This window comes from Schistocerca piceifrons, chromosome 1 (assembly GCF_021461385.2).
Source record: "Schistocerca piceifrons isolate TAMUIC-IGC-003096 chromosome 1, iqSchPice1.1, whole genome shotgun sequence".
NCBI classification, from domain to species: Eukaryota; Metazoa; Arthropoda; class Insecta; order Orthoptera; family Acrididae; genus Schistocerca; species Schistocerca piceifrons.
Genome location: NC_060138.1, coordinates 95,255,543 through 95,283,388, shown reverse-complemented (window position 1 = coordinate 95,283,388; position 27,846 = coordinate 95,255,543). Strand labels below are relative to the sequence as shown.

Below are 27,846 nucleotides of genomic sequence, written 5' to 3'. Positions count from 1 at the left end.
TCTGATGCACACCAGATTCAAGAGCAGGTGGAGTGGGGGGTTCGAGATCAGGCACGTCAACCAAGGCATCCGAAGGATTATCAGGGCGAGAGGAATCAGAAGAAGGAGCAAGCAAGGGGAAAACTGTATCAGGAACATCGGCACCGGCAGCAGAAGGTGTAGGTATTGGAAGTGTAGGAGGTGGAGAGATCGGTTTGGAATCCGCCGAAGCGGAGCGCGCAGATCTAGAAGCGATTTTCCGACAAACAGCTGTCTGCACCGAAGTGTCGTCAACATGTTGTGATGCCTGTGTCGGGAGGGATGTCAACACCACCTCGACCGAACGTTGGGGCTCTTGCGCCGACAGCGTGGCAGCAGGTTTGACGTCATCAGGCAAAGCAGGAGACACAGTGGGAACAGAATCCAAAACAATCATGGGAGCTTCCGGAATTCTCTCGTCAGATTCGCAAACCGGCTGCGAAACAGCAGCTTCGTCATCAGTGCTACCGGTATCACTAGCACGACGGCGTTTGTTATTGGAAACAGACGGGATCGGTGTAGAAGCAGCCGATACATCTGGGCGAGTGGGTAACGGGGGAAAACCTGCATCAGAGGAAGGTGTCAGTTGTTGTGAAGAATCTACTGCAGGAGGCTGACACGAGACAGTGGAGGAAGCTGCTGGCACAAGATCGGCAACCGTTAATTTGCGGCGTTGTGCTAGCCCATTTTTAAGCACAAACACCCGCTTAGGGCAATTAGCACGAACATGACCATTTTCATTACATAGAAAACACGTACCAACTTGCCCCTCATAAGTAAGATGAACACGATAACCACATACAACCAGATGGGACGGTATATTCGACTTAATATGCATTTCAACCGATCTGATACCATTATAACATTGCAGCTTATGTTGTGCAGACCAACGTTCATTTCGAATTGACCGAACGGTACCATAACCAAGCAAAGCTTCCTTGAGATAACTGTTTTCAACTTCAGGGGGTAAATTATAAACCCGAATTGTGGTATACGTAATTTCCGCATTTGAAACAGTAACACTGCTAACAGAACCATCTCTATGACGGAACGACACTTGCTCACCATGTTTAAGTAAAATCTTATCTAGCAAAACCGGGTTCAACAATTTCACAAAAAAGCAGTAAAGTTCTGTGTCAAAATACGCCGTATGTACCGGGTCCGATGTAATGCCAATCGTATCCACAATCCATTCGTGAATTTCCAACGAAGTTGGTTGAACATTCCTGGTGGCCTTGTTAAACTGAAAACTGAGAGTACACTTCCGCGGAAACAACCGGGAAGCCATAACACTTAATTAATGCGGCAAAAGCCGCTATACAACACAAGACACAACACAAACACTAAGGCGACGAAACAACGAAGAAAAGAAGACATAGAAACGTCACACACAGAAAGTAAATAGTCACAACCCGAGGGAAACGGCGGATCGAATACACAGCACGTCCGATCGCTGTCGCGTCTCAAGCGGAACTGCACCCATTAGGCCACAGAGGCTGACTGGCGCTAAAGCTGGCGGTGTGCTCGCTCAAATCAACACTTGCCAAGTGTACCCTTCCTGATGCGCTACTCTACGTCTGCAGAGAGTCAGGACGTCGCATGAGCCTTTCCTGTGTGCCTGTACATACTCAGACGTATCGAAGTCCAGGCACCTACTTTCTGCTGGCAATTCTTATACCTGCCGTCTTAGGCTATTCCCTCTCTGAACTGTAAGTCCTGCACACAAGACAGGTAAGTGACTATTCATATGGGTCATACTGTTTACCAACAAGCAATTTCAAAATAGCGTTTCCTTTCACAGCGCCATCACGCTTTGAAACACTTCCGCTGCTAATAGGTCGATTGATAATGGCCGTCGTTTCGTTTTTGGTTGTCAGTAAGTGCGTATTTTCATATCGTCGTCATACCTGTGATACCTGTAAGCACTCAGAAACGCCAGCTTTCTCAACTATTACAGCTGTATGTGGTGAGAGTGATTTTGCCCCAGTGAGTAAAACGTGTACCTCTGGTGGGACTCGAACCCACAATCCCCGGTTTAGGAGACCGATGCCTTATCCATTAGGCCACAGAGGCTGACTGGCGCTAAAGCTGGCGGTGTGCTCGCTCAAATCAACACTTGCCAAGTGTACCCTTCCTGATGCGCTACTCTACGTCTGCAGAGAGTCAGGACGTCGCATGAGCCTTTCCTGTGTGCCTGTACATACTCAGACGTATCGAAGTCCAGGCACCTACTTTCTGCTGGCAATTCTTATACCTGCCGTCTTAGGCTATTCCCTCTCTGAACTGTAAGTCCTGCACACAAGACAGGTAAGTGACTATTCATATGGGTCATACTGTTTACCAACAAGCAATTTCAAAATAGCGTTTCCTTTCACAGCGCCATCACGCTTTGAAACACTTCCGCTGCTAATAGGTCGATTGATAATGGCCGTCGTTTCGTTTTTGGTAGTCAGTAAGTGCGTATTTTCATATCGTCGTCATACCTGTGATACCTGTAAGCACTCAGAAACGCCAGCTTTCTCAACTATTACAGCTGTATGTGGTGAGAGTGATTTTGCCCCAGTGAGTAAAACGTGTATCTCTGGTGGGACTCGAACCCACAATCCCCGGTTTAGGAGACCGATGCCTTATCCATTAGGCCACAGAGGCTGACTGGCGCTAAAGCTGGCGGTGTGCTCGCTCAAATCAACACTTGCCAAGTGTACCCTTCCTGATGCGCTACTCTACGTCTGCAGAGAGTCAGGACGTCGCATGAGCCTTTCCTGTGTGCCTGTACATACTCAGACGTATCGAAGTCCAGGCACCTACTTTCTGCTGGCAATTCTTATACCTGCCGTCTTAGGCTATTCCCTCTCTGAACTGTAAGTCCTGCACACAAGACAGGTAAGTGACTATTCATATGGGTCATACTGTTTACCAACAAGCAATTTCAAAATAGCGTTTCCTTTCACAGCGCCATCACGCTTTGAAACACTTCCGCTGCTAATAGGTCGATTGATAATGGCCGTCGTTTCGTTTTTGGTTGTCAGTAAGTGCGTATTTTCATATCGTCGTCATACCTGTGATACCTGTAAGCACTCAGAAACGCCAGCTTTCTCAACTATTACAGCTGTATGTGGTGAGAGTGATTTTGCCCCAGTGAGTAAAACGTGTACCTCTGGTGGGACTCGAACCCACAATCCCCGGTTTAGGAGACCGATGCCTTATCCATTAGGCCACAGAGGCTGACTGGCGCTAAAGCTGGCGGTGTGCTCGCTCAAATCAACACTTGCCAAGTGTACCCTTCCTGATGCGCTACTCTACGTCTGCAGAGAGTCAGGACGTCGCATGAGCCTTTCCTGTGTGCCTGTACATACTCAGACGTATCGAAGTCCAGGCACCTACTTTCTGCTGGCAATTCTTATACCTGCCGTCTTAGGCTATTCCCTCTCTGAACTGTAAGTCCTGCACACAAGACAGGTAAGTGACTATTCATATGGGTCATACTGTTTACCAACAAGCAATTTCAAAATAGCGTTTCCTTTCACAGCGCCATCACGCTTTGAAACACTTCCGCTGCTAATAGGTCGATTGATAATGGCCGTCGTTTCGTTTTTGGTTGTCAGTAAGTGCGTATTTTCATATCGTCGTCATACCTGTGATACCTGTAAGCACTCAGAAACGCCAGCTTTCTCAACTATTACAGCTGTATGTGGTGAGAGTGATTTTGCCCCAGTGAGTAAAACGTGTACCTCTGGTGGGACTCGAACCCACAATCCCCGGTTTAGGAGACCGATGCCTTATCCATTAGGCCACAGAGGCTGACTGGCGCTAAAGCTGGCGGTGTGCTCGCTCAAATCAACACTTGCCAAGTGTACCCTTCCTGATGCGCTACTCTACGTCTGCAGAGAGTCAGGACGTCGCATGAGCCTTTCCTGTGTGCCTGTACATACTCAGACGTATCGAAGTCCAGGCACCTACTTTCTGCTGGCAATTCTTATACCTGCCGTCTTAGGCTATTCCCTCTCTGAACTGTAAGTCCTGCACACAAGACAGGTAAGTGACTATTCATATGGGTCATACTGTTTACCAACAAGCAATTTCAAAATAGCGTTTCCTTTCACAGCGCCATCACGCTTTGAAACACTTCCGCTGCTAATAGGTCGATTGATAATGGCCGTCGTTTCGTTTTTGGTTGTCAGTAAGTGCGTATTTTCATATCGTCGTCATACCTGTGATACCTGTAAGCACTCAGAAACGCCAGCTTTCTCAACTATTACAGCTGTATGTGGTGAGAGTGATTTTGCCCCAGTGAGTAAAACGTGTACCTCTGGTGGGACTCGAACCCACAATCCCCGGTTTAGGAGACCGATGCCTTATCCATTAGGCCACAGAGGCTGACTGGCGCTAAAGCTGGCGGTGTGCTCGCTCAAATCAACACTTGCCAAGTGTACCCTTCCTGATGCGCTACTCTACGTCTGCAGAGAGTCAGGACGTCGCATGAGCCTTTCCTGTGTGCCTGTACATACTCAGACGTATCGAAGTCCAGGCACCTACTTTCTGCTGGCAATTCTTATACCTGCCGTCTTAGGCTATTCCCTCTCTGAACTGTAAGTCCTGCACACAAGACAGGTAAGTGACTATTCATATGGGTCATACTGTTTACCAACAAGCAATTTCAAAATAGCGTTTCCTTTCACAGCGCCATCACGCTTTGAAACACTTCCGCTGCTAATAGGTCGATTGATAATGGCCGTCGTTTCGTTTTTGGTTGTCAGTAAGTGCGTATTTTCATATCGTCGTCATACCTGTGATACCTGTAAGCACTCAGAAACGCCAGCTTTCTCAACTATTACAGCTGTATGTGGTGAGAGTGATTTTGCCCCAGTGAGTAAAACGTGTACCTCTGGTGGGACTCGAACCCACAATCCCCGGTTTAGGAGACCGATGCCTTATCCATTAGGCGACAGAGGCTGACTGGCGCTAAAGCTGGCGGTGTGCTCGCTCAAATCAACACTTGCCAAATTTACCCTTCCTGATGCGCTACTCTACGTCTGCAGAGAGTCAGGACGTCGCATGAGCCTTTCCTGTGTGCCTGTACATACTCAGACGTATCGAAGTCCAGGCACCTACTTTCTGCTGGCAATTCTTATACCTGCCGTCTTAGGCTATTCCCTCTCTGAACTGTAAGTCCTGCACACAAGACAGGTAAGTGACTATTCATATGGGTCATACTGTTTACCAACAAGCAATTTCAAAATAGCGTTTCCTTTCACAGCGCCATCACGCTTTGAAACACTTCCGCTGCTAATAGGTCGATTGATAATGGCCGTCGTTTCGTTTTTGGTTGTCAGTAAGTGCGTATTTTCATATCGTCGTCATACCTGTGATACCTGTAAGCACTCAGAAACGCCAGCTTTCTCAACTATTACAGCTGTATGTGGTGAGAGTGATTTTGCCCCAGTGAGTAAAACGTGTACCTCTGGTGGGACTCGAACCCACAATCCCCGGTTTAGGAGACCGATGCCTTATCCATTAGGCCACAGAGGCTGACTGGCGCTAAAGCTGGCGGTGTGCTCGCTCAAATCAACACTTGCCAAGTGTACCCTTCCTGATGCGCTACTCTACGTCTGCAGAGAGTCAGGACGTCGCATGAGCCTTTCCTGTGTGCCTGTACATACTCAGACGTATCGAAGTCCAGGCACCTACTTTCTGCTGGCAATTCTTATACCTGCCGTCTTAGGCTATTCCCTCTCTGAACTGTAAGTCCTGCACACAAGACAGGTAAGTGACTATTCATATGGGTCATACTGTTTACCAACAAGCAATTTCAAAATAGCGTTTCCTTTCACAGCGCCATCACGCTTTGAAACACTTCCGCTGCTAATAGGTCGATTGATAATGGCCGTCGTTTCGTTTTTGGTTGTCAGTAAGTGCGTATTTTCATATCGTCGTCATACCTGTGATACCTGTAAGCACTCAGAAACGCCAGCTTTCTCAACTATTACAGCTGTATGTGGTGAGAGTGATTTTGCCCCAGTGAGTAAAACGTGTACCTCTGGTGGGACTCGAACCCACAATCCCCGGTTTAGGAGACCGATGCCTTATCCATTAGGCCACAGAGGCTGACTGGCGCTAAAGCTGGCGGTGTGCTCGCTCAAATCAACACTTGCCAAGTGTACCCTTCCTGATGCGCTTCTCTACGTCTGCAGAGAGTCAGGACGTCGCATGAGCCTTTCCTGTGTGCCTGTACATACTCAGACGTATCGAAGTCCAGGCACCTACTTTCTGCTGGCAATTCTTATACCTGCCGTCTTAGGCTATTCCCTCTCTGAACTGTAAGTCCTGCACACAAGACAGGTAAGTGACTATTCATATGGGTCATACTGTTTACCAACAAGCAATTTCAAAATAGCGTTTCCTTTCACAGCGCCATCACGCTTTGAAACACTTCCGCTGCTAATAGGTCGATTGATAATGGCCGTCGTTTCGTTTTTGGTTGTCAGTAAGTGCGTATTTTCATATCGTCGTCATACCTGTGATACCTGTAAGCACTCAGAAACGCCAGCTTTCTCAACTATTACAGCTGTATGTGGTGAGAGTGATTTTGCCCCAGTGAGTAAAACGTGTACCTCTGGTGGGACTCGAACCCACAATCCCCGGTTTAGGAGACCGATGCCTTATCCATTTTTTTTTTTTTTTTTTTTTTTTTTTTTTTTTTTTTTTTTTTTTTTTTACCATCTTCTCAAGCATATTTTATCAAGGTATTTACATGATCCATTTACAAAAGCATTATTAACCATTACAACAACACTACAGGAAAAACTGTCATTTCATGCCTTAGGGCATACGCACACACACATTACAGAATTTTTCCAGGAAATCTGCCCTCTTCGAGTTGTGTGTCCCATTTTTCAATCCATGCATTAGGACAAATGGATTTGAATACCCTCCTGAAATAATCACACGGCTCATAGTTCTCACCCTTCAGAGCTCTGCAACGATGAAAGTCGAGATAGCTCTGGTAACAGTACTTTGTTTGATTTTGATTTGGGAATCTTGGATCAAATGGAGCTGTTCGTAGCTCGTGCTTTTCTTCTTTACCCTTTGCCGCAGCTTCGGTAACAGGCATTATGGCGACAGGCATTCTATATAAAATCGATATCATCAAAATTATTTTCAGGACCCTGGAAATAACAGCCAAAACACAACACCAGAAAGTTTCAACATCAACAATAAAGCATCCTCTCACATAGCAGTACTTTTTTTCTTTGATGACAGTTCATTGCTGTGTCCACTAAACTAATTTGTTTATAGCTATAAATTGCTTCGCATTGTAGAGAAGTTCCCTAAGAAGGCATTACTACTATGCTGTAGATTCAAAAATATTTCTTATTTACAAGCAGCCAGTGGCAGAGTCTTTTTGGTCACTTGAGGCATTCCCCCACATCACCACAGCACTAAACACACTGTCAGTGTCTACCTCATTCAGTCTCACTCAGAAATAATCCTATAACTAAATACTTGACAAAAGTACACATCACAACATAAATAAATGCAGAAATTTTAATCTTCAGAGTTATTACTGCGAGAAGAGACTGTACCTATTCTCCAGAAAAAAGTATTCTTTCAAATTATGTTGATCTCTTTTCGCACCTATTAAACAAAATTATTAAAAGTCCTTCATTTTATTTAACAAGTGGCCTTGTTTTTCCCTCTTCTTCACACGAGGCTTCCTTATATTTGCGCACTTCAGCCATATAAAGGGACCATGCATCTTTTGGTGGTTCTTCTTCCACTTCATCCACCTTCCTTACTTTTTTCACCATTCCTGTAGGGAGCACTCTACCACCACGGCGTTTGCCAACAAGGGACGCAGTTGGTCTTTTCAAACCAACAGATGGTGCAGTTGTCTCTGGAGAACTTGCTGTAGCAGGTACACTGCTCTCAGCACTCTGTCCTGTCTCCTCAGTTTCCTTAACATCTGGTGGTTTATTGGCTTCTTGCATCTTCTTAAACATTTCCAAAAAGCTGCCATCATTCTGGAAAACATTTTGAATTCTTGGAGGTTCAACAACATCTCCTTTCGATTCCTCTTCATCATCATCATCTTCCTCTTCCTCCATTTCTCCATAAGCCGTAACTGGTTTGTCCCATCTAACTGAGCTTTCTCCATACTTGGCTTCATCATCCGAGTACCTGGACGTACCACGGTACCTCTCCTCTCTGTGACGTGACCTGTTTTCTGAGTGCCAATCATCGCCACTATTTTCCCGGTGTCTGCCATAACGCCTTGAATTCTCAGAGTACCTTGGCTCATTATCGTACCTTGAATTTTCACCATACCTCCTATCATCAAACCTTGAATCATCACGAAATCTCTGTTCAGAGTACCTCTGATCATCTGGGCCCCTACTGTCTTCTGAACATCTCTGATCATCACGATATCTGGAATCATTGTATCTTGAATCTTCAAAATGCCTTGACTCTTCCGAGTATCTCGATTTTTCGATGTATCGAGAACTTTCTTCATATCCTTCACCTGACCTGGATTCTCTGTGGTAGCGTGATGATTCACGATACCTTTGCCTATCAACATATTTAGGACTGTCATAAAACCTGTCATCAATTCTTTCACGCTCCCTTACATTGCCCCCCCTTCTGTCCCTTGAACGTGATCGATTGTAATAACGATTGTCTCTAGATCTAAATCCACTCCTTGGAAACCTCTCATCTCTACCATTTCGTGACCTCGAACGTTCAGAGTATCGACCTTCTCTTGTTCTGTAATTTCCTGGTCCCCTATCATCATCCATCCCTTCCCATGACTGCCGTCGTTCTGGAAAAGACCCTCCCTCTTCAGGTCCGCCTGGTGGTCCCCCCGAGTCTTCTCCGGCGTCTCTGGGAGCCTCGGACTCCTGTTGGAAGGCAGCAGAGCTCGAACTGCCGCTGTCCAACCTATGATACACCATCACGTGGGATGCCCCTTCTCCTCTCTGTAGTCCACCTCTTTCTACTCGGGTAAAATGGCCGAAAACCAAGGATGTTACACCAAAGACTGTGTTCTGCGAACTGCCATTAGGCCACAGAGGCTGACTGGCGCTAAAGCTGGCGGTGTGCTCGCTCAAATCAACACTTGCCAAGTGTACCCTTCCTGATGCGCTACTCTACGTCTGCAGAGAGTCAGGACGTCGCATGAGCCTTTCCTGTGTGCCTGTACATACTCAGACGTATCGAAGTCCAGGCACCTACTTTCTGCTGGCAATTCTTATACCTGCCGTCTTAGGCTATTCCCTCTCTGAACTGTAAGTCCTGCACACAAGACAGGTAAGTGACTATTCATATGGGTCATACTGTTTACCAACAAGCAATTTCAAAATAGCGTTTCCTTTCACAGCGCCATCACGCTTTGAAACACTTCCGCTGCTAATAGGTCGATTGATAATGGCCGTCGTTTCGTTTTTGGTAGTCAGTAAGTGCGTATTTTCATATCGTCGTCATACCTGTGATACCTGTAAGCACTCAGAAACGCCAGCTTTCTCAACTATTACAGCTGTATGTGGTGAGAGTGATTTTGCCCCAGTGAGTAAAACGTGTATCTCTGGTGGGACTCGAACCCACAATCCCCGGTTTAGGAGACCGATGCCTTATCCATTAGGCCACAGAGGCTGACTGGCGCTAAAGCTGGCGGTGTGCTCGCTCAAATCAACACTTGCCAAGTGTACCCTTCCTGATGCGCTACTCTACGTCTGCAGAGAGTCAGGACGTCGCATGAGCCTTTCCTGTGTGCCTGTACATACTCAGACGTATCGAAGTCCAGGCACCTACTTTCTGCTGGCAATTCTTATACCTGCCGTCTTAGGCTATTCCCTCTCTGAACTGTAAGTCCTGCACACAAGACAGGTAAGTGACTATTCATATGGGTCATACTGTTTACCAACAAGCAATTTCAAAATAGCGTTTCCTTTCACAGCGCCATCACGCTTTGAAACACTTCCGCTGCTAATAGGTCGATTGATAATGGCCGTCGTTTCGTTTTTGGTTGTCAGTAAGTGCGTATTTTCATATCGTCGTCATACCTGTGATACCTGTAAGCACTCAGAAACGCCAGCTTTCTCAACTATTACAGCTGTATGTGGTGAGAGTGATTTTGCCCCAGTGAGTAAAACGTGTACCTCTGGTGGGACTCGAACCCACAATCCCCGGTTTAGGAGACCGATGCCTTATCCATTAGGCCACAGAGGCTGACTGGCGCTAAAGCTGGCGGTGTGCTCGCTCAAATCAACACTTGCCAAGTGTACCCTTCCTGATGCGCTACTCTACGTCTGCAGAGAGTCAGGACGTCGCATGAGCCTTTCCTGTGTGCCTGTACATACTCAGACGTATCGAAGTCCAGGCACCTACTTTCTGCTGGCAATTCTTATACCTGCCGTCTTAGGCTATTCCCTCTCTGAACTGTAAGTCCTGCACACAAGACAGGTAAGTGACTATTCATATGGGTCATACTGTTTACCAACAAGCAATTTCAAAATAGCGTTTCCTTTCACAGCGCCATCACGCTTTGAAACACTTCCGCTGCTAATAGGTCGATTGATAATGGCCGTCGTTTCGTTTTTGGTTGTCAGTAAGTGCGTATTTTCATATCGTCGTCATACCTGTGATACCTGTAAGCACTCAGAAACGCCAGCTTTCTCAACTATTACAGCTGTATGTGGTGAGAGTGATTTTGCCCCAGTGAGTAAAACGTGTACCTCTGGTGGGACTCGAACCCACAATCCCCGGTTTAGGAGACCGATGCCTTATCCATTAGGCCACAGAGGCTGACTGGCGCTAAAGCTGGCGGTGTGCTCGCTCAAATCAACACTTGCCAAGTGTACCCTTCCTGATGCGCTACTCTACGTCTGCAGAGAGTCAGGACGTCGCATGAGCCTTTCCTGTGTGCCTGTACATACTCAGACGTATCGAAGTCCAGGCACCTACTTTCTGCTGGCAATTCTTATACCTGCCGTCTTAGGCTATTCCCTCTCTGAACTGTAAGTCCTGCACACAAGACAGGTAAGTGACTATTCATATGGGTCATACTGTTTACCAACAAGCAATTTCAAAATAGCGTTTCCTTTCACAGCGCCATCACGCTTTGAAACACTTCCGCTGCTAATAGGTCGATTGATAATGGCCGTCGTTTCGTTTTTGGTTGTCAGTAAGTGCGTATTTTCATATCGTCGTCATACCTGTGATACCTGTAAGCACTCAGAAACGCCAGCTTTCTCAACTATTACAGCTGTATGTGGTGAGAGTGATTTTGCCCCAGTGAGTAAAACGTGTACCTCTGGTGGGACTCGAACCCACAATCCCCGGTTTAGGAGACCGATGCCTTATCCATTAGGCCACAGAGGCTGACTGGCGCTAAAGCTGGCGGTGTGCTCGCTCAAATCAACACTTGCCAAGTGTACCCTTCCTGATGCGCTACTCTACGTCTGCAGAGAGTCAGGACGTCGCATGAGCCTTTCCTGTGTGCCTGTACATACTCAGACGTATCGAAGTCCAGGCACCTACTTTCTGCTGGCAATTCTTATACCTGCCGTCTTAGGCTATTCCCTCTCTGAACTGTAAGTCCTGCACACAAGACAGGTAAGTGACTATTCATATGGGTCATACTGTTTACCAACAAGCAATTTCAAAATAGCGTTTCCTTTCACAGCGCCATCACGCTTTGAAACACTTCCGCTGCTAATAGGTCGATTGATAATGGCCGTCGTTTCGTTTTTGGTTGTCAGTAAGTGCGTATTTTCATATCGTCGTCATACCTGTGATACCTGTAAGCACTCAGAAACGCCAGCTTTCTCAACTATTACAGCTGTATGTGGTGAGAGTGATTTTGCCCCAGTGAGTAAAACGTGTACCTCTGGTGGGACTCGAACCCACAATCCCCGGTTTAGGAGACCGATGCCTTATCCATTAGGCCACAGAGGCTGACTGGCGCTAAAGCTGGCGGTGTGCTCGCTCAAATCAACACTTGCCAAGTGTACCCTTCCTGATGCGCTACTCTACGTCTGCAGAGAGTCAGGACGTCGCATGAGCCTTTCCTGTGTGCCTGTACATACTCAGACGTATCGAAGTCCAGGCACCTACTTTCTGCTGGCAATTCTTATACCTGCCGTCTTAGGCTATTCCCTCTCTGAACTGTAAGTCCTGCACACAAGACAGGTAAGTGACTATTCATATGGGTCATACTGTTTACCAACAAGCAATTTCAAAATAGCGTTTCCTTTCACAGCGCCATCACGCTTTGAAACACTTCCGCTGCTAATAGGTCGATTGATAATGGCCGTCGTTTCGTTTTTGGTTGTCAGTAAGTGCGTATTTTCATATCGTCGTCATACCTGTGATACCTGTAAGCACTCAGAAACGCCAGCTTTCTCAACTATTACAGCTGTATGTGGTGAGAGTGATTTTGCCGCAGTGAGTAAAACGTGTACCTCTGGTGGGACTCGAACCCACAATCCCCGGTTTAGGAGACCGATGCCTTATCCATTAGGCCACAGAGGCTGACTGGCGCTAAAGCTGGCGGTGTGCTCGCTCAAATCAACACTTGCCAAGTGTACCCTTCCTGATGCGCTACTCTACGTCTGCAGAGAGTCAGGACGTCGCATGAGCCTTTCCTGTGTGCCTGTACATACTCAGACGTATCGAAGTCCAGGCACCTACTTTCTGCTGGCAATTCTTATACCTGCCGTCTTAGGCTATTCCCTCTCTGAACTGTAAGTCCTGCACACAAGACAGGTAAGTGACTATTCATATGGGTCATACTGTTTACCAACAAGCAATTTCAAAATAGCGTTTCCTTTCACAGCGCCATCACGCTTTGAAACACTTCCGCTGGTAATAGGTCGATTGATAATGGCCGTCGTTTCGTTTTTGGTTGTCAGTAAGTGCGTATTTTCATATCGTCGTCATACCTGTGATACCTGTAAGCACTCAGAAACGCCAGCTTTCTCAACTATTACAGCTGTATGTGGTGAGAGTGATTTTGCCCCAGTGAGTAAAACGTGTACCTCTGGTGGGACTCGAACCCACAATCCCCGGTTTAGGAGACCGATGCCTTATCCATTAGGCCACAGAGGCTGACTGGCGCTAAAGCTGGCGGTGTGCTCGCTCAAATCAACACTTGCCAAGTGTACCCTTCCTGATGCGCTACTCTACGTCTGCAGAGAGTCAGGACGTCGCATGAGCCTTTCCTGTGTGCCTGTACATATTCAGACGTATCGAAGTCCAGGCACCTACTTTCTGCTGGCAATTCTTATACCTGCCGTCTTAGGCTATTCCCTCTCTGAACTGTAAGTCCTGCACACAAGACAGGTAAGTGACTATTCATATGGGTCATACTGTTTACCAACAAGCAATTTCAAAATAGCGTTTCCTTTCACAGCGCCATCACGCTTTGAAACACTTCCGCTGCTAATAGGTCGATTGATAATGGCCGTCGTTTCGTTTTTGGTTGTCAGTAAGTGCGTATTTTCATATCGTCGTCATACCTGTGATACCTGTAAGCACTCAGAAACGCCAGCTTTCTCAACTATTACAGCTGTATGTGGTGAGAGTGATTTTGCCCCAGTGAGTAAAACGTGTACCTCTGGTGGGACTCGAACCCACAATCCCCGGTTTAGGAGACCGATGCCTTATCCATTAGGCCACAGAGGCTGACTGGCGCTAAAGCTGGCGGTGTGCTCGCTCAAATCAACACTTGCCAAGTGTACCCTTCCTGATGCGCTACTCTACGTCTGCAGAGAGTCAGGACGTCGCATGAGCCTTTCCTGTGTGCCTGTACATACTCAGACGTATCGAAGTCCAGGCACCTACTTTCTGCTGGCAATTCTTATACCTGCCGTCTTAGGCTATTCCCTCTCTGAACTGTAAGTCCTGCACACAAGACAGGTAAGTGACTATTCATATGGGTCATACTGTTTACCAACAAGCAATTTCAAAATAGCGTTTCCTTTCACAGCGCCATCACGCTTTGAAACACTTCCGCTGCTAATAGGTCGATTGATAATGGCCGTCGTTTCGTTTTTGGTTGTCAGTAAGTGCGTATTTTCATATCGTCGTCATACCTGTGATACCTGTAAGCACTCAGAAACGCCAGCTTTCTCAACTATTACAGCTGTATGTGGTGAGAGTGATTTTGCCCCAGTGAGTAAAACGTGTACCTCTGGTGGGACTCGAACCCACAATCCCCGGTTTAGGAGACCGATGCCTTATCCATTAGGCCACAGAGGCTGACTGGCGCTAAAGCTGGCGGTGTGCTCGCTCAAATCAACACTTGCCAAGTGTACCCTTCCTGATGCGCTACTCTACGTCTGCAGAGAGTCAGGACGTCGCATGAGCCTTTCCTGTGTGCCTGTACATACTCAGACGTATCGAAGTCCAGGCACCTACTTTCTGCTGGCAATTCTTATACCTGCCGTCTTAGGCTATTCCCTCTCTGAACTGTAAGTCCTGCACACAAGACAGGTAAGTGACTATTCATATGGGTCATACTGTTTACCAACAAGCAATTTCAAAATAGCGTTTCCTTTCACAGCGCCATCACGCTTTGAAACACTTCCGCTGCTAATAGGTCGATTGATAATGGCCGTCGTTTCGTTTTTGGTTGTCAGTAAGTGCGTATTTTCATATCGTCGTCATACCTGTGATACCTGTAAGCACTCAGAAACGCCAGCTTTCTCAACTATTACAGCTGTATGTGGTGAGAGTGATTTTGCCCCAGTGAGTAAAACGTGTACCTCTGGTGGGACTCGAACCCACAATCCCCGGTTTAGGAGACCGATGCCTTATCCATTAGGCCACAGAGGCTGACTGGCGCTAAAGCTGGCGGTGTGCTCGCTCAAATCAACACTTGCCAAGTGTACCCTTCCTGATGCGCTACTCTACGTCTGCAGAGAGTCAGGACGTCGCATGAGCCTTTCCTGTGTGCCTGTACATACTCAGACGTATCGAAGTCCAGGCACCTACTTTCTGCTGGCAATTCTTATACCTGCCGTCTTAGGCTATTCCCTCTCTGAACTGTAAGTCCTGCACACAAGACAGGTAAGTGACTATTCATATGGGTCATACTGTTTACCAACAAGCAATTTCAAAATAGCGTTTCCTTTCACAGCGCCATCACGCTTTGAAACACTTCCGCTGCTAATAGGTCGATTGATAATGGCCGTCGTTTCGTTTTTGGTTGTCAGTAAGTGCGTATTTTCATATCGTCGTCATACCTGTGATACCTGTAAGCACTCAGAAACGCCAGCTTTCTCAACTATTACAGCTGTATGTGGTGAGAGTGATTTTGCCCCAGTGAGTAAAACGTGTACCTCTGGTGGGACTCGAACCCACAATCCCCGGTTTAGGAGACCGATGCCTTATCCATTAGGCCACAGAGGCTGACTGGCGCTAAAGCTGGCGGTGTGCTCGCTCAAATCAACACTTGCCAAGTGTACCCTTCCTGATGCGCTACTCTACGTCTGCAGAGAGTCAGGACGTCGCATGAGCCTTTCCTGTGTGCCTGTACATACTCAGACGTATCGAAGTCCAGGCACCTACTTTCTGCTGGCAATTCTTATACCTGCCGTCTTAGGCTATTCCCTCTCTGAACTGTAAGTCCTGCACACAAGACAGGTAAGTGACTATTCATATGGGTCATACTGTTTACCAACAAGCAATTTCAAAATAGCGTTTCCTTTCACAGCGCCATCACGCTTTGAAACACTTCCGCTGCTAATAGGTCGATTGATAATGGCCGTCGTTTCGTTTTTGGTTGTCAGTAAGTGCGTATTTTCATATCGTCGTCATACCTGTGATACCTGTAAGCACTCAGAAACGCCAGCTTTCTCAACTATTACAGCTGTATGTGGTGAGAGTGATTTTGCCCCAGTGAGTAAAACGTGTACCTCTGGTGGGACTCGAACCCACAATCCCCGGTTTAGGAGACCGATGCCTTATCCATTAGGCCACAGAGGCTGACTGGCGCTAAAGCTGGCGTTGTGCTCGCTCAAATCAACACTTGCCAAGTGTACCCTTCCTGATGCGCTACTCTACGTCTGCAGAGAGTCAGGACGTCGCATGAGCCTTTCCTGTGTGCCTGTACATACTCAGACGTATCGAAGTCCAGGCACCTACTTTCTGCTGGCAATTCTTATACCTGCCGTCTTAGGCTATTCCCTCTCTGAACTGTAAGTCCTGCACACAAGACAGGTAAGTGACTATTCATATGGGTCACACTGTTTACCAACAAGCAATTTCAAAATAGCGTTTCCTTTCACAGCGCCATCACGCTTTGAAACACTTCCGCTGCTAATAGGTCGATTGATAATGGCCGTCGTTTCGTTTTTGGTTGTCAGTAAGTGCGTATTTTCATATCGTCGTCATACCTGTGATACCTGTAAGCACTCAGAAACGCCAGCTTTCTCAACTATTACAGCTGTATGTGGTGAGAGTGATTTTGCCCCAGTGAGTAAAACGTGTACCTCTGGTGGGACTCGAACCCACAATCCCCGGTTTAGGAGACCGATGCCTTATCCATTAGGCCACAGAGGCTGACTGGCGCTAAAGCTGGCGGTGTGCTCGCTCAAATCAACACTTGCCAAGTGTACCCTTCCTGATGCGCTACTCTACGTCTGCAGAGAGTCAGGACGTCGCATGAGCCTTTCCTGTGTGCCTGTACATACTCAGACGTATCGAAGTCCAGGCACCTACTTTCTGCTGGCAATTCTTATACCTGCCGTCTTAGGCTATTCCCTCTCTGAACTGTAAGTCCTGCACACAAGACAGGTAAGTGACTATTCATATGGGTCATACTGTTTACCAACAAGCAATTTCAAAATAGCGTTTCCTTTCACAGCGCCATCACGCTTTGAAACACTTCCGCTGCTAATAGGTCGATTGATAATGGCCGTCGTTTCGTTTTTGGTTGTCAGTAAGTGCGTATTTTCATATCGTCGTCATACCTGTGATACCTGTAAGCACTCAGAAACGCCAGCTTTCTCAACTATTACAGCTGTATGTGGTGAGAGTGATTTTGCCCCAGTGAGTAAAACGTGTACCTCTGGTGGGACTCGAACCCACAATCCCCGGTTTAGGAGACCGATGCCTTATCCATTAGGCCACAGAGGCTGACTGGCGCTAAAGCTGGCGGTGTGCTCGCTCAAATCAACACTTGCCAAGTGTACCCTTCCTGATGCGCTACTCTACGTCTGCAGAGAGTCAGGACGTCGCATGAGCCTTTCCTGTGTGCCTGTACATACTCAGACGTATCGAAGTCCAGGCACCTACTTTCTGCTGGCAATTCTTATACCTGCCGTCTTAGGCTATTCCCTCTCTGAACTGTAAGTCCTGCACACAAGACAGGTAAGTGACTATTCATATGGGTCATACTGTTTACCAACAAGCAATTTCAAAATAGCGTTTCCTTTCACAGCGCCATCACGCTTTGAAACACTTCCGCTGCTAATAGGTCGATTGATAATGGCCGTCGTTTCGTTTTTGGTTGTCAGTAAGTGCGTATTTTCATATCGTCGTCATACCTGTGATACCTGTAAGCACTCAGAAACGCCAGCTTTCTCAACTATTACAGCTGTATGTGGTGAGAGTGATTTTGCCCCAGTGAGTAAAACGTGTACCTCTGGTGGGACTCGAACCCACAATCCCCGGTTTAGGAGACCGATGCCTTATCCATTAGGCCACAGAGGCTGACTGGCGCTAAAGCTGGCGTTGTGCTCGCTCAAATCAACACTTGCCAAGTGTACCCTTCCTGATGCGCTACTCTACGTCTGCAGAGAGTCAGGACGTCGCATGAGCCTTTCCTGTGTGCCTGTACATACTCAGACGTATCGAAGTCCAGGCACCTACTTTCTGCTGGCAATTCTTATACCTGCCGTCTTAGGCTATTCCCTCTCTGAACTGTAAGTCCTGCACACAAGACAGGTAAGTGACTATTCATATGGGTCATACTGTTTACCAACAAGCAATTTCAAAATAGCGTTTCCTTTCACAGCGCCATCACGCTTTGAAACACTTCCGCTGCTAATAGGTCGATTGATAATGGCCGTCGTTTCGTTTTTGGTTGTCAGTAAGTGCGTATTTTCATATCGTCGTCATACCTGTGATACCTGTAAGCACTCAGAAACGCCAGCTTTCTCAACTATTACAGCTGTATGTGGTGAGAGTGATTTTGCCCCAGTGAGTAAAACGTGTACCTCTGGTGGGACTCGAACCCACAATCCCCGGTTTAGGAGACCGATGCCTTATCCATTAGGCCACAGAGGCTGACTGGCGCTAAAGCTGGCGGTGTGCTCGCTCAAATCAACACTTGCCAAGTGTACCCTTCCTGATGCGCTACTCTACGTCTGCAGAGAGTCAGGACGTCGCATGAGCCTTTCCTGTGTGCCTGTACATACTCAGACGTATCGAAGTCCAGGCACCTACTTTCTGCTGGCAATTCTTATACCTGCCGTCTTAGGCTATTCCCTCTCTGAACTGTAAGTCCTGCACACAAGACAGGTAAGTGACTATTCATATGGGTCATACTGTTTACCAACAAGCAATTTCAAAATAGCGTTTCCTTTCACAGCGCCATCACGCTTTGAAACACTTCCGCTGCTAATAGGTCGATTGATAATGGCTGTCGTTTCGTTTTTGGTTGTCAGTAAGTGCGTATTTTCATATCGTCGTCATACCTGTGATACCTGTAAGCACTCAGAAACGCCAGCTTTCTCAACTATTACAGCTGTATGTGGTGAGAGTGATTTTGCCCCAGTGAGTAAAACGTGTACCTCTGGTGGGACTCGAACCCACAATCCCCGGTTTAGGAGACCGATGCCTTATCCATTAGGCCACAGAGGCTGACTGGCGCTAAAGCTGGCGGTGTGCTCGCTCAAATCAACACTTGCCAAGTGTACCCTTCCTGATGCGCTACTCTACGTCTGCAGAGAGTCAGGACGTCGCATGAGCCTTTCCTGTGTGCCTGTACATACTCAGACGTATCGAAGTCCAGGCACCTACTTTCTGCTGGCAATTCTTATACCTGCCGTCTTAGGCTATTCCCTCTCTGAACTGTAAGTCCTGCACACAAGACAGGTAAGTGACTATTCATATGGGTCATACTGTTTACCAACAAGCAATTTCAAAATAGCGTTTCCTTTCACAGCGCCATCACGCTTTGAAACACTTCCGCTGCTAATAGGTCGATTGATAATGGCCGTCGTTTCGTTTTTGGTTGTCAGTAAGTGCGTATTTTCATATCGTCGTCATACCTGTGATACCTGTAAGCACTCAGAAACGCCAGCTTTCTCAACTATTACAGCTGTATGTGGTGAGAGTGATTTTGCCCCAGTGAGTAAAACGTGTACCTCTGGTGGGACTCGAACCCACAATCCCCGGTTTAGGAGACCGATGCCTTATCCATTAGGCCACAGAGGCTGACTGGCGCTAAAGCTGGCGGTGTGCTCGCTCAAATCAACACTTGCCAAGTGTACCCTTCCTGATGCGCTACTCTACGTCTGCAGAGAGTCAGGACGTCGCATGAGCCTTTCCTGTGTGCCTGTACATACTCAGACGTATCGAAGTCCAGGCACCTACTTTCTGCTGGCAATTCTTATACCTGCCGTCTTAGGCTATTCCCTCTCTGAACTGTAAGTCCTGCACACAAGACAGGTAAGTGACTATTCATATGGGTCATACTGTTTACCAACAAGCAATTTCAAAATAGCGTTTCCTTTCACAGCGCCATCACGCTTTGAAACACTTCCGCTGCTAATAGGTCGATTGATAATGGCCGTCGTTTCGTTTTTGGTTGTCAGTAAGTGCGTATTTTCATATCGTCGTCATACCTGTGATACCTGTAAGCACTCAGAAACGCCAGCTTTCTCAACTATTACAGCTGTATGTGGTGAGAGTGATTTTGCCCCAGTGAGTAAAACGTGTACCTCTGGTGGGACTCGAACCCACAATCCCCGGTTTAGGAGACCGATGCCTTATCCATTACGCCACAGAGGCTGATTGGCGCTAAGCTGGCGGTGTGCTCGCTCAAATCAACACTTGCCAAGTGTACCCTTCCTGATGCGCTACTCTACGTCTGCAGAGAGTCAGGACGTCGCATGAGCCTTTCCTGTGTGCCTGTACATACTCAGACGTATCGAAGTCCAGGCACCTACTTTCTGCTGGCAATTCTTATACCTGCCGTCTTAGGCTATTCCCTCTCTGAACTGTAAGTCCTGCACACAAGACAGGTAAGTGACTATTCATATGGGTCATACTGTTTACCAACAAGCAATTTCAAAATAGCGTTTCCTTTCACAGCGCCATCACGCTTTGAAACACTTCCGCTGCTAATAGGTCGATTGATAATGGCCGTCGTTTCGTTTTTGGTTGTCAGTAAGTGCGTATTTTCATATCGTCGTCATACCTGTGATACCTGTAAGCACTCAGAAACGCCAGCTTTCTCAACTATTACAGCTGTATGTGGTGAGAGTGATTTTGCCCCAGTGAGTAAAACGTGTACCTCTGGTGGGACTCGAACCCACAATCCCCGGTTTAGGAGACCGATGCCTTATCCATTAGGCCACAGAGGCTGACTGGCGCTAAGCTGGCGGTGTGCTCGCTCAAATCAACACTTGCCAAGTGTACCCTTCCTGATGCGCTACTCTACGTCTGCAGAGAGTCAGGACGTCGCATGAGCCTTTCCTGTGTGCCTGTACATACTCAGACGTATCGAAGTCCAGGCACCTACTTTCTGCTGGCAATTCTTATACCTGCCGTCTTAGGCTATTCCCTCTCTGAACTGTAAGTCCTGCACACAAGACAGGTAAGTGACTATTCATATGGGTCATACTGTTTACCAACAAGCAATTTCAAAATAGCGTTTCCTTTCACAGCGCCATCACGCTTTGAAACACTTCCGCTGCTAATAGGTCGATTGATAATGGCCGTCGTTTCGTTTTTGGTTGTCAGTAAGTGCGTATTTTCATATCGTCGTCATACCTGTGATACCTGTAAGCACTCAGAAACGCCAGCTTTCTCAACTATTACAGCTGTATGTGGTGAGAGTGATTTTGCCCCAGTGAGTAAAACGTGTACCTCTGGTGGGACTCGAACCCACAATCCCCGGTTTAGGAGACCGATGCCTTATCCATTAGGCCACAGAGGCTGACTGGCGCTAAGCTGGCGGTGTGCTCGCTCAAATCAACACTTGCCAAGTGTACCCTTCCTGATGCGCTACTCTACGTCTGCAGAGAGTCAGGACGTCGCATGAGCCTTTCCTGTGTGCCTGTACATACTCAGACGTATCGAAGTCCAGGCACCTACTTTCTGCTGGCAATTCTTATACCTGCCGTCTTAGGCTATTCCCTCTCTGAACTGTAAGTCCTGCACACAAGACAGGTAAGTGACTATTCATATGGGTCATACTGTTTACCAACAAGCAATTTCAAAATAGCGTTTCCTTTCACAGCGCCATCACGCTTTGAAACACTTCCGCTGCTAATAGGTCGATTGATAATGGCCGTCGTTTCGTTTTTGGTTGTCAGTAAGTGCGTATTTTCATATCGTCGTCATACCTGTGATACCTGTAAGCACTCAGAAACGCCAGCTTTCTCAACTATTACAGCTGTATGTGGTGAGAGTGATTTTGCCCCAGTGAGTAAAACGTGTACCTCTGGTGGGACTCGAACCCACAATCCCCGGTTTAGGAGACCGATGCCTTATCCATTAGGCCACAGAGGCTGACTGGCGCTAAAGCTGGCGGTGTGCTCGCTCAAATCAACACTTGCCAAGTGTACCCTTCCTGATGCGCTACTCTACGTCTGCAGAGAGTCAGGACGTCGCATGAGCCTTTCCTGTGTGCCTGTACATACTCAGACGTATCGAAGTCCAGGCACCTACTTTCTGCTGGCAATTCTTATACCTGCCGTCTTAGGCTATTCCCTCTCTGAACTGTAAGTCCTGCACACAAGACAGGTAAGTGACTATTCATATGGGTCATACTGTTTACCAACAAGCAATTTCAAAATAGCGTTTCCTTTCACAGCGCCACCACGCTTTGAAACACTTCCGCTGCTAATAGGTCGATTGATAATGGCCGTCGTTTCGTTTTTGGTTGTCAGTAAGTGCGTATTTTCATATCGTCGTCATACCTGTGATACCTGTAAGCACTCAGAAACGCCAGCTTTCTCAACTATTACAGCTGTATGTGGTGAGAGTGATTTTGCCCCAGTGAGTAAAACGTGTACCTCTGGTGGGACTCGAACCCACAATCCCCGGTTTAGGAGACCGATGCCTTATCCATTAGGCCACAGAGGCTGACTGGCGCTAAAGCTGGCGGTGTGCTCGCTCAAATCAACACTTGCCAAGTGTACCCTTCCTGATGCGCTACTCTACGTCTGCAGAGAGTCAGGACGTCGCATGAGCCTTTCCTGTGTGCCTGTACATACTCAGACGTATCGAAGTCCAGGCACCTACTTTCTGCTGGCAATTCTTATACCTGCCGTCTTAGGCTATTCCCTCTCTGAACTGTAAGTCCTGCACACAAGACAGGTAAGTGACTATTCATATGGGTCATACTGTTTACCAACAAGCAATTTCAAAATAGCGTTTCCTTTCACAGCGCCATCACGCTTTGAAACACTTCCGCTGCTAATAGGTCGATTGATAATGGCCGTCGTTTCGTTTTTGGTTGTCAGTAAGTGCGTATTTTCATATCGTCGTCATACCTGTGATACCTGTAAGCACTCAGAAACGCCAGCTTTCTCAACTATTACAGCTGTATGTGGTGAGAGTGATTTTGCCCCAGTGAGTAAAACGTGTACCTCTGGTGGGACTCGAACCCACAATCCCCGGTTTAGGAGACCGATGCCTTATCCATTAGGCCACAGAGACTGACTGGCGCTAAAGCTGGCGGTGTGCTCGCTCAAATCAACACTTGCCAAGTGTACCCTTCCTGATGCGCTACTCTACGTCTGCAGAGAGTCAGGACGTCGCATGAGCCTTTCCTGTGTGCCTGTACATACTCAGACGTATCGAAGTCCAGGCACCTACTTTCTGCTGGCAATTCTTATACCTGCCGTCTTAGGCTATTCCCTCTCTGAACTGTAAGTCCTGCACACAAGACAGGTAAGTGACTATTCATATGGGTCATACTGTTTACCAACAAGCAATTTCAAAATAGCGTTTCCTTTCACAGCGCCACCACGCTTTGAAACACTTCCGCTGCTAATAGGTCGATTGATAATGGCCGTCGTTTCGTTTTTGGTTGTCAGTAAGTGCGTATTTTCATATCGTCGTCATACCTGTGATACCTGTAAGCACTCAGAAACGCCAGCTTTCTCAACTATTACAGCTGTATGTGGTGAGAGTGATTTTGCCCCAGTGAGTAAAACGTGTACCTCTGGTGGGACTCGAACCCACAATCCCCGGTTTAGGAGACCGATGCCTTATCCATTAGGCCACAGAGGCTGACTGGCGCTAAAGCTGGCGGTGTGCTCGCTCAAATCAACACTTGCCAAGTGTACCCTTCCTGATGCGCTACTCTACGTCTGCAGAGAGTCAGGACGTCGCATGAGCCTTTCCTGTGTGCCTGTACATACTCAGACGTATCGAAGTCCAGGCACCTACTTTCTGCTGGCAATTCTTATACCTGCCGTCTTAGGCTATTCCCTCTCTGAACTGTAAGTCCTGCACACAAGACAGGTAAGTGACTATTCATATGGGTCATACTGTTTACCAACAAGCAATTTCAAAATAGCGTTTCCTTTCACAGCGCCATCACGCTTTGAAACACTTCCGCTGCTAATAGGTCGATTGATAATGGCCGTCGTTTCGTTTTTGGTTGTCAGTAAGTGCGTATTTTCATATCGTCGTCATACCTGTGATACCTGTAAGCACTCAGAAACGCCAGCTTTCTCAACTATTACAGCTGTATGTGGTGAGAGTGATTTTGCCCCAGTGAGTAAAACGTGTACCTCTGGTGGGACTCGAACCCACAATCCCCGGTTTAGGAGACCGATGCCTTATCCATTAGGCCACAGAGGCTGACTGGCGCTAAAGCTGGCGGTGTGCTCGCTCAAATCAACACTTGCCAAGTGTACCCTTCCTGATGCGCTACTCTACGTCTGCAGAGAGTCAGGACGTCGCATGAGCCTTTCCTGTGTGCCTGTACATACTCAGACGTATCGAAGTCCAGGCACCTACTTTCTGCTGGCAATTCTTATACCTGCCGTCTTAGGCTATTCCCTCTCTGAACTGTAAGTCCTGCACACAAGACAGGTAAGTGACTATTCATATGGGTCATACTGTTTACCAACAAGCAATTTCAAAATAGCGTTTCCTTTCACAGCGCCATCACGCTTTGAAACACTTCCGCTGCTAATAGGTCGATTGATAATGGCCGTCGTTTCGTTTTTGGTTGTCAGTAAGTGCGTATTTTCATATCGTCGTCATACCTGTGATACCTGTAAGCACTCAGAAACGCCAGCTTTCTCAACTATTACAGCTGTATGTGGTGAGAGTGATTTTGCCCCAGTGAGTAAAACGTGTACCTCTGGTGGGACTCGAACCCACAATCCCCGGTTTAGGAGACCGATGCCTTATCCATTAGGCCACAGAGGCTGACTGGCGCTAAAGCTGGCCGTGTGCTCGCTCAAATCAACACTTGCCAAGTGTACCCTTCCTGATGCGCTACTCTACGTCTGCAGAGAGTCAGGACGTCGCATGAGCCTTTCCTGTGTGCCTGTACATACTCAGACGTATCGAAGTCCAGGCACCTACTTTCTGCTGGCAATTCTTATACCTGCCGTCTTAGGCTATTCCCTCTCTGAACTGTAAGTCCTGCACACAAGACAGGTAAGTGACTATTCATATGGGTCACACTGTTTACCAACAAGCAATTTCAAAATAGCGTTTCCTTTCACAGCGCCATCACGCTTTGAAACACTTCCGCTGCTAATAGGTCGATTGATAATGGCCGTCGTTTCGTTTTTGGTTGTCAGTAAGTGCGTATTTTCATATCGTCGTCATACCTGTGATACCTGTAAGCACTCAGAAACGCCAGCTTTCTCAACTATTACAGCTGTATGTGGTGAGAGTGATTTTGCCCCAGTGAGTAAAACGTGTACCTCTGGTGGGACTCGAACCCACAATCCCCGGTTTAGGAGACCGATGCCTTATCCATTAGGCCACAGAGGCTGACTGGCGCTAAAGCTGGCGGTGTGCTCGCTCAAATCAACACTTGCCAAGTGTACCCTTCCTGATGCGCTACTCTACGTCTGCAGAGAGTCAGGACGTCGCATGAGCCTTTCCTGTGTGCCTGTACATACTCAGACGTATCGAAGTCCAGGCACCTACTTTCTGCTGGCAATTCTTATACCTGCCGTCTTAGGCTATTCCCTCTCTGAACTGTAAGTCCTGCACACAAGACAGGTAAGTGACTATTCATATGGGTCATACTGTTTACCAACAAGCAATTTCAAAATAGCGTTTCCTTTCACAGCGCCATCACGCTTTGAAACACTTCCGCTGCTAATAGGTCGATTGATAATGGCCGTCGTTTCGTTTTTGGTTGTCAGTAAGTGCGTATTTTCATATCGTCGTCATACCTGTGATACCTGTAAGCACTCAGAAACGCCAGCTATCTCAACTATTACAGCTGTATGTGGTGAGAGTGATTTTGCCCCAGTGAGTAAAACGTGTACCTCTGGTGGGACTCGAACCCACAATCCCCGGTTTAGGAGACCGATGCCTTATCCATTAGGCCACAGAGGCTGACTGGCGCTAAAGCTGGCGGTGTGCTCGCTCAAATCAACACTTGCCAAGTGTACCCTTCCTGATGCGCTACTCTACGTCTGCAGAGAGTCAGGACGTCGCATGAGCCTTTCCTGTGTGCCTGTACATACTCAGACGTATCGAAGTCCAGGCACCTACTTTCTGCTGGCAATTCTTATACCTGCCGTCTTAGGCTATTCCCTCTCTGAACTGTAAGTCCTGCACACAAGACAGGTAAGTGACTATTCATATGGGTCATACTGTTTACCAACAAGCAATTTCAAAATAGCGTTTCCTTTCACAGCGCCATCACGCTTTGAAACACTTCCGCTGCTAATAGGTCGATTGATAATGGCCGTCGTTTCGTTTTTGGTTGTCAGTAAGTGCGTATTTTCATATCGTCGTCATACCTGTGATACCTGTAAGCACTCAGAAACGCCAGCTTTCTCAACTATTACAGCTGTATGTGGTGAGAGTGATTTTGCCCCAGTGAGTAAAACGTGTACCTCTGGTGGGACTCGAACCCACAATCCCCGGTTTAGGAGACTGATGTCTTATCCATTAGGCCACAGAGGCTGACTGGCGCTAAAGCTGGCGGTGTGCTCGCTCAAATCAACACTTGCCAAGTGTACCCTTCCTGATGCGCTACTCTACGTCTGCAGAGAGTCAGGACGTCGCATGAGCCTTTCCTGTGTGCCTGTACATACTCAGACGTATCGAAGTCCAGGCACCTACTTTCTGCTGGCAATTCTTATACCTGCCGTCTTAGGCTATTCCCTCTCTGAACTGTAAGTCCTGCACACAAGACAGGTAAGTGACTATTCATATGGGTCATACTGTTTACCAACAAGCAATTTCAAAATAGCGTTTCCTTTCACAGCGCCATCACGCTTTGAAACACTTCCGCTGCTAATAGGTCGATTGATAATGGCCGTCGTTTCGTTTTTGGTTGTCAGTAAGTGCGTATTTTCATATCGTCGTCATACCTGTGATACCTGTAAGCACTCAGAAACGCCAGCTTTCTCAACTATTACAGCTGTATGTGGTGAGAGTGATTTTGCCCCAGTGAGTAAAACGTGTACCTCTGGTGGGACTCGAACCCACAATCCCCGGTTTAGGAGACCGATGCCTTATCCATTAGGCCACAGAGGCTGACTGGCGCTAAAGCTGGCGGTGTGCTCGCTCAAATCAACACTTGCCAAGTGTACCCTTCCTGATGCGCTACTCTACGTCTGCAGAGAGTCAGGACGTCGCATGAGCCTTTCCTGTGTGCCTGTACATACTCAGACGTATCGAAGTCCAGGCACCTACTTTCTGCTGGCAATTCTTATACCTGCCGTCTTAGGCTATTCCCTCTCTGAACTGTAAGTCCTGCACACAAGACAGGTAAGTGACTATTCATATGGGTCATACTGTTTACCAACAAGCAATTTCAAAATAGCGTTTCCTTTCACAGCGCCATCACGCTTTGAAACACTTCCGCTGCTAATAGGTCGATTGATAATGGCCGTCGTTTCGTTTTTGGTTGTCAGTAAGTGCGTATTTTCATATCGTCGTCATACCTGTGATACCTGTAAGCACTCAGAAACGCCAGCTTTCTCAACTATTACAGCTGTATGTGGTGAGAGTGATTTTGCCCCAGTGAGTAAAACGTGTACCTCTGGTGGGACTCGAACCCACAATCCCCGGTTTAGGAGACCGATGCCTTATCCATTTTTTTTTTTTTCTTTTTTTTTTTTTTTTTTTTTTTTTTTTTTTTTTTTTTTTTTTTTTTTTTTTTTTGGGCCTCCCTTCTCCCCACACAGCCCATCCATACGCTCACCTTTGTGTGCCTTCTTCGGCTAGCTTCTGCGCTATAGTAGTGTATAATTTATTTATTTATTTATTTTTTAACTTATTTTTAATTTTTTTTTTTTTTTTTTTTTTTTTTTTTTTTTTTTTTTTTTTTTGTTTGCGGTGGTAGATCTCAGGATCACTACGTCTCAAGCTCGTCTTCACGTAATAATAGCATAATGTTTCCGTGTCGTTCTGCATTCGTCGATGATTCAGTTTCCT

General features: G+C 47.1%; 1 protein-coding gene and 38 non-coding genes across 39 annotated transcripts; all 39 read right to left on the bottom strand.

The window, feature by feature from the left end:
* Positions 1-2,018: 2,018 nt before the first annotated feature.
* On the bottom strand, positions 2,019-2,091 carry Trnar-ccu. Its single transcript has one exon. It is a non-coding gene; the product is annotated as a tRNA-Arg (tRNA).
* Positions 2,092-2,594: 503 nt separating this feature from the next.
* Positions 2,595-2,667, bottom strand: Trnar-ccu. The gene has a single exon. It is a non-coding gene; the product is annotated as a tRNA-Arg (tRNA).
* A 503-nt stretch (positions 2,668-3,170) lies between these two features.
* On the bottom strand, positions 3,171-3,243 carry Trnar-ccu. The gene has a single exon. It is a non-coding gene; the product is annotated as a tRNA-Arg (tRNA).
* Positions 3,244-3,746: 503 nt separating this feature from the next.
* Trnar-ccu lies at positions 3,747-3,819 on the bottom strand. Its single transcript has one exon. It is a non-coding gene; the product is annotated as a tRNA-Arg (tRNA).
* A 503-nt stretch (positions 3,820-4,322) lies between these two features.
* On the bottom strand, positions 4,323-4,395 carry Trnar-ccu. The gene has a single exon. It is a non-coding gene; the product is annotated as a tRNA-Arg (tRNA).
* Positions 4,396-4,898: 503 nt separating this feature from the next.
* Positions 4,899-4,971, bottom strand: Trnar-ccu. The gene has a single exon. It is a non-coding gene; the product is annotated as a tRNA-Arg (tRNA).
* A 503-nt stretch (positions 4,972-5,474) lies between these two features.
* On the bottom strand, positions 5,475-5,547 carry Trnar-ccu. The gene has a single exon. It is a non-coding gene; the product is annotated as a tRNA-Arg (tRNA).
* Positions 5,548-6,050: 503 nt separating this feature from the next.
* On the bottom strand, positions 6,051-6,123 carry Trnar-ccu. Its single transcript has one exon. It is a non-coding gene; the product is annotated as a tRNA-Arg (tRNA).
* Positions 6,124-7,685: 1,562 nt separating this feature from the next.
* On the bottom strand, positions 7,686-8,969 carry LOC124781704 (eukaryotic translation initiation factor 3 subunit A-like). Its single transcript, XM_047253886.1, has one exon. The coding sequence runs from the start codon at positions 8,967-8,969 to the stop codon at positions 7,686-7,688; it is 1,284 nt and encodes a 427-aa protein (XP_047109842.1).
* Positions 8,970-9,593: 624 nt separating this feature from the next.
* Positions 9,594-9,666, bottom strand: Trnar-ccu. Its single transcript has one exon. It is a non-coding gene; the product is annotated as a tRNA-Arg (tRNA).
* Positions 9,667-10,169: 503 nt separating this feature from the next.
* Trnar-ccu lies at positions 10,170-10,242 on the bottom strand. Its single transcript has one exon. It is a non-coding gene; the product is annotated as a tRNA-Arg (tRNA).
* A 503-nt stretch (positions 10,243-10,745) lies between these two features.
* Positions 10,746-10,818, bottom strand: Trnar-ccu. Its single transcript has one exon. It is a non-coding gene; the product is annotated as a tRNA-Arg (tRNA).
* Positions 10,819-11,321: 503 nt separating this feature from the next.
* On the bottom strand, positions 11,322-11,394 carry Trnar-ccu. Its single transcript has one exon. It is a non-coding gene; the product is annotated as a tRNA-Arg (tRNA).
* Positions 11,395-11,897: 503 nt separating this feature from the next.
* Trnar-ccu lies at positions 11,898-11,970 on the bottom strand. Its single transcript has one exon. It is a non-coding gene; the product is annotated as a tRNA-Arg (tRNA).
* Positions 11,971-12,473: 503 nt separating this feature from the next.
* Trnar-ccu lies at positions 12,474-12,546 on the bottom strand. The gene has a single exon. It is a non-coding gene; the product is annotated as a tRNA-Arg (tRNA).
* Positions 12,547-13,049: 503 nt separating this feature from the next.
* On the bottom strand, positions 13,050-13,122 carry Trnar-ccu. The gene has a single exon. It is a non-coding gene; the product is annotated as a tRNA-Arg (tRNA).
* Positions 13,123-13,625: 503 nt separating this feature from the next.
* On the bottom strand, positions 13,626-13,698 carry Trnar-ccu. The gene has a single exon. It is a non-coding gene; the product is annotated as a tRNA-Arg (tRNA).
* Positions 13,699-14,201: 503 nt separating this feature from the next.
* Trnar-ccu lies at positions 14,202-14,274 on the bottom strand. The gene has a single exon. It is a non-coding gene; the product is annotated as a tRNA-Arg (tRNA).
* A 503-nt stretch (positions 14,275-14,777) lies between these two features.
* Positions 14,778-14,850, bottom strand: Trnar-ccu. The gene has a single exon. It is a non-coding gene; the product is annotated as a tRNA-Arg (tRNA).
* Positions 14,851-15,353: 503 nt separating this feature from the next.
* On the bottom strand, positions 15,354-15,426 carry Trnar-ccu. Its single transcript has one exon. It is a non-coding gene; the product is annotated as a tRNA-Arg (tRNA).
* Positions 15,427-15,929: 503 nt separating this feature from the next.
* Positions 15,930-16,002, bottom strand: Trnar-ccu. Its single transcript has one exon. It is a non-coding gene; the product is annotated as a tRNA-Arg (tRNA).
* A 503-nt stretch (positions 16,003-16,505) lies between these two features.
* On the bottom strand, positions 16,506-16,578 carry Trnar-ccu. The gene has a single exon. It is a non-coding gene; the product is annotated as a tRNA-Arg (tRNA).
* A 503-nt stretch (positions 16,579-17,081) lies between these two features.
* On the bottom strand, positions 17,082-17,154 carry Trnar-ccu. Its single transcript has one exon. It is a non-coding gene; the product is annotated as a tRNA-Arg (tRNA).
* A 503-nt stretch (positions 17,155-17,657) lies between these two features.
* Trnar-ccu lies at positions 17,658-17,730 on the bottom strand. The gene has a single exon. It is a non-coding gene; the product is annotated as a tRNA-Arg (tRNA).
* A 503-nt stretch (positions 17,731-18,233) lies between these two features.
* Trnar-ccu lies at positions 18,234-18,306 on the bottom strand. The gene has a single exon. It is a non-coding gene; the product is annotated as a tRNA-Arg (tRNA).
* A 503-nt stretch (positions 18,307-18,809) lies between these two features.
* On the bottom strand, positions 18,810-18,882 carry Trnar-ccu. The gene has a single exon. It is a non-coding gene; the product is annotated as a tRNA-Arg (tRNA).
* A 503-nt stretch (positions 18,883-19,385) lies between these two features.
* Positions 19,386-19,458, bottom strand: Trnar-ccu. Its single transcript has one exon. It is a non-coding gene; the product is annotated as a tRNA-Arg (tRNA).
* Positions 19,459-19,961: 503 nt separating this feature from the next.
* On the bottom strand, positions 19,962-20,034 carry Trnar-ccu. Its single transcript has one exon. It is a non-coding gene; the product is annotated as a tRNA-Arg (tRNA).
* Positions 20,035-20,536: 502 nt separating this feature from the next.
* Positions 20,537-20,609, bottom strand: Trnar-ccu. Its single transcript has one exon. It is a non-coding gene; the product is annotated as a tRNA-Arg (tRNA).
* A 502-nt stretch (positions 20,610-21,111) lies between these two features.
* Trnar-ccu lies at positions 21,112-21,184 on the bottom strand. The gene has a single exon. It is a non-coding gene; the product is annotated as a tRNA-Arg (tRNA).
* Positions 21,185-21,686: 502 nt separating this feature from the next.
* Positions 21,687-21,759, bottom strand: Trnar-ccu. The gene has a single exon. It is a non-coding gene; the product is annotated as a tRNA-Arg (tRNA).
* Positions 21,760-22,262: 503 nt separating this feature from the next.
* On the bottom strand, positions 22,263-22,335 carry Trnar-ccu. Its single transcript has one exon. It is a non-coding gene; the product is annotated as a tRNA-Arg (tRNA).
* Positions 22,336-22,838: 503 nt separating this feature from the next.
* Trnar-ccu lies at positions 22,839-22,911 on the bottom strand. The gene has a single exon. It is a non-coding gene; the product is annotated as a tRNA-Arg (tRNA).
* Positions 22,912-23,414: 503 nt separating this feature from the next.
* Positions 23,415-23,487, bottom strand: Trnar-ccu. Its single transcript has one exon. It is a non-coding gene; the product is annotated as a tRNA-Arg (tRNA).
* A 503-nt stretch (positions 23,488-23,990) lies between these two features.
* Trnar-ccu lies at positions 23,991-24,063 on the bottom strand. The gene has a single exon. It is a non-coding gene; the product is annotated as a tRNA-Arg (tRNA).
* Positions 24,064-24,566: 503 nt separating this feature from the next.
* On the bottom strand, positions 24,567-24,639 carry Trnar-ccu. Its single transcript has one exon. It is a non-coding gene; the product is annotated as a tRNA-Arg (tRNA).
* A 503-nt stretch (positions 24,640-25,142) lies between these two features.
* On the bottom strand, positions 25,143-25,215 carry Trnar-ccu. Its single transcript has one exon. It is a non-coding gene; the product is annotated as a tRNA-Arg (tRNA).
* A 503-nt stretch (positions 25,216-25,718) lies between these two features.
* Trnar-ccu lies at positions 25,719-25,791 on the bottom strand. The gene has a single exon. It is a non-coding gene; the product is annotated as a tRNA-Arg (tRNA).
* Positions 25,792-26,870: 1,079 nt separating this feature from the next.
* Trnar-ccu lies at positions 26,871-26,943 on the bottom strand. Its single transcript has one exon. It is a non-coding gene; the product is annotated as a tRNA-Arg (tRNA).
* Between the last annotated feature and the right edge of the window lie 903 nt (positions 26,944-27,846).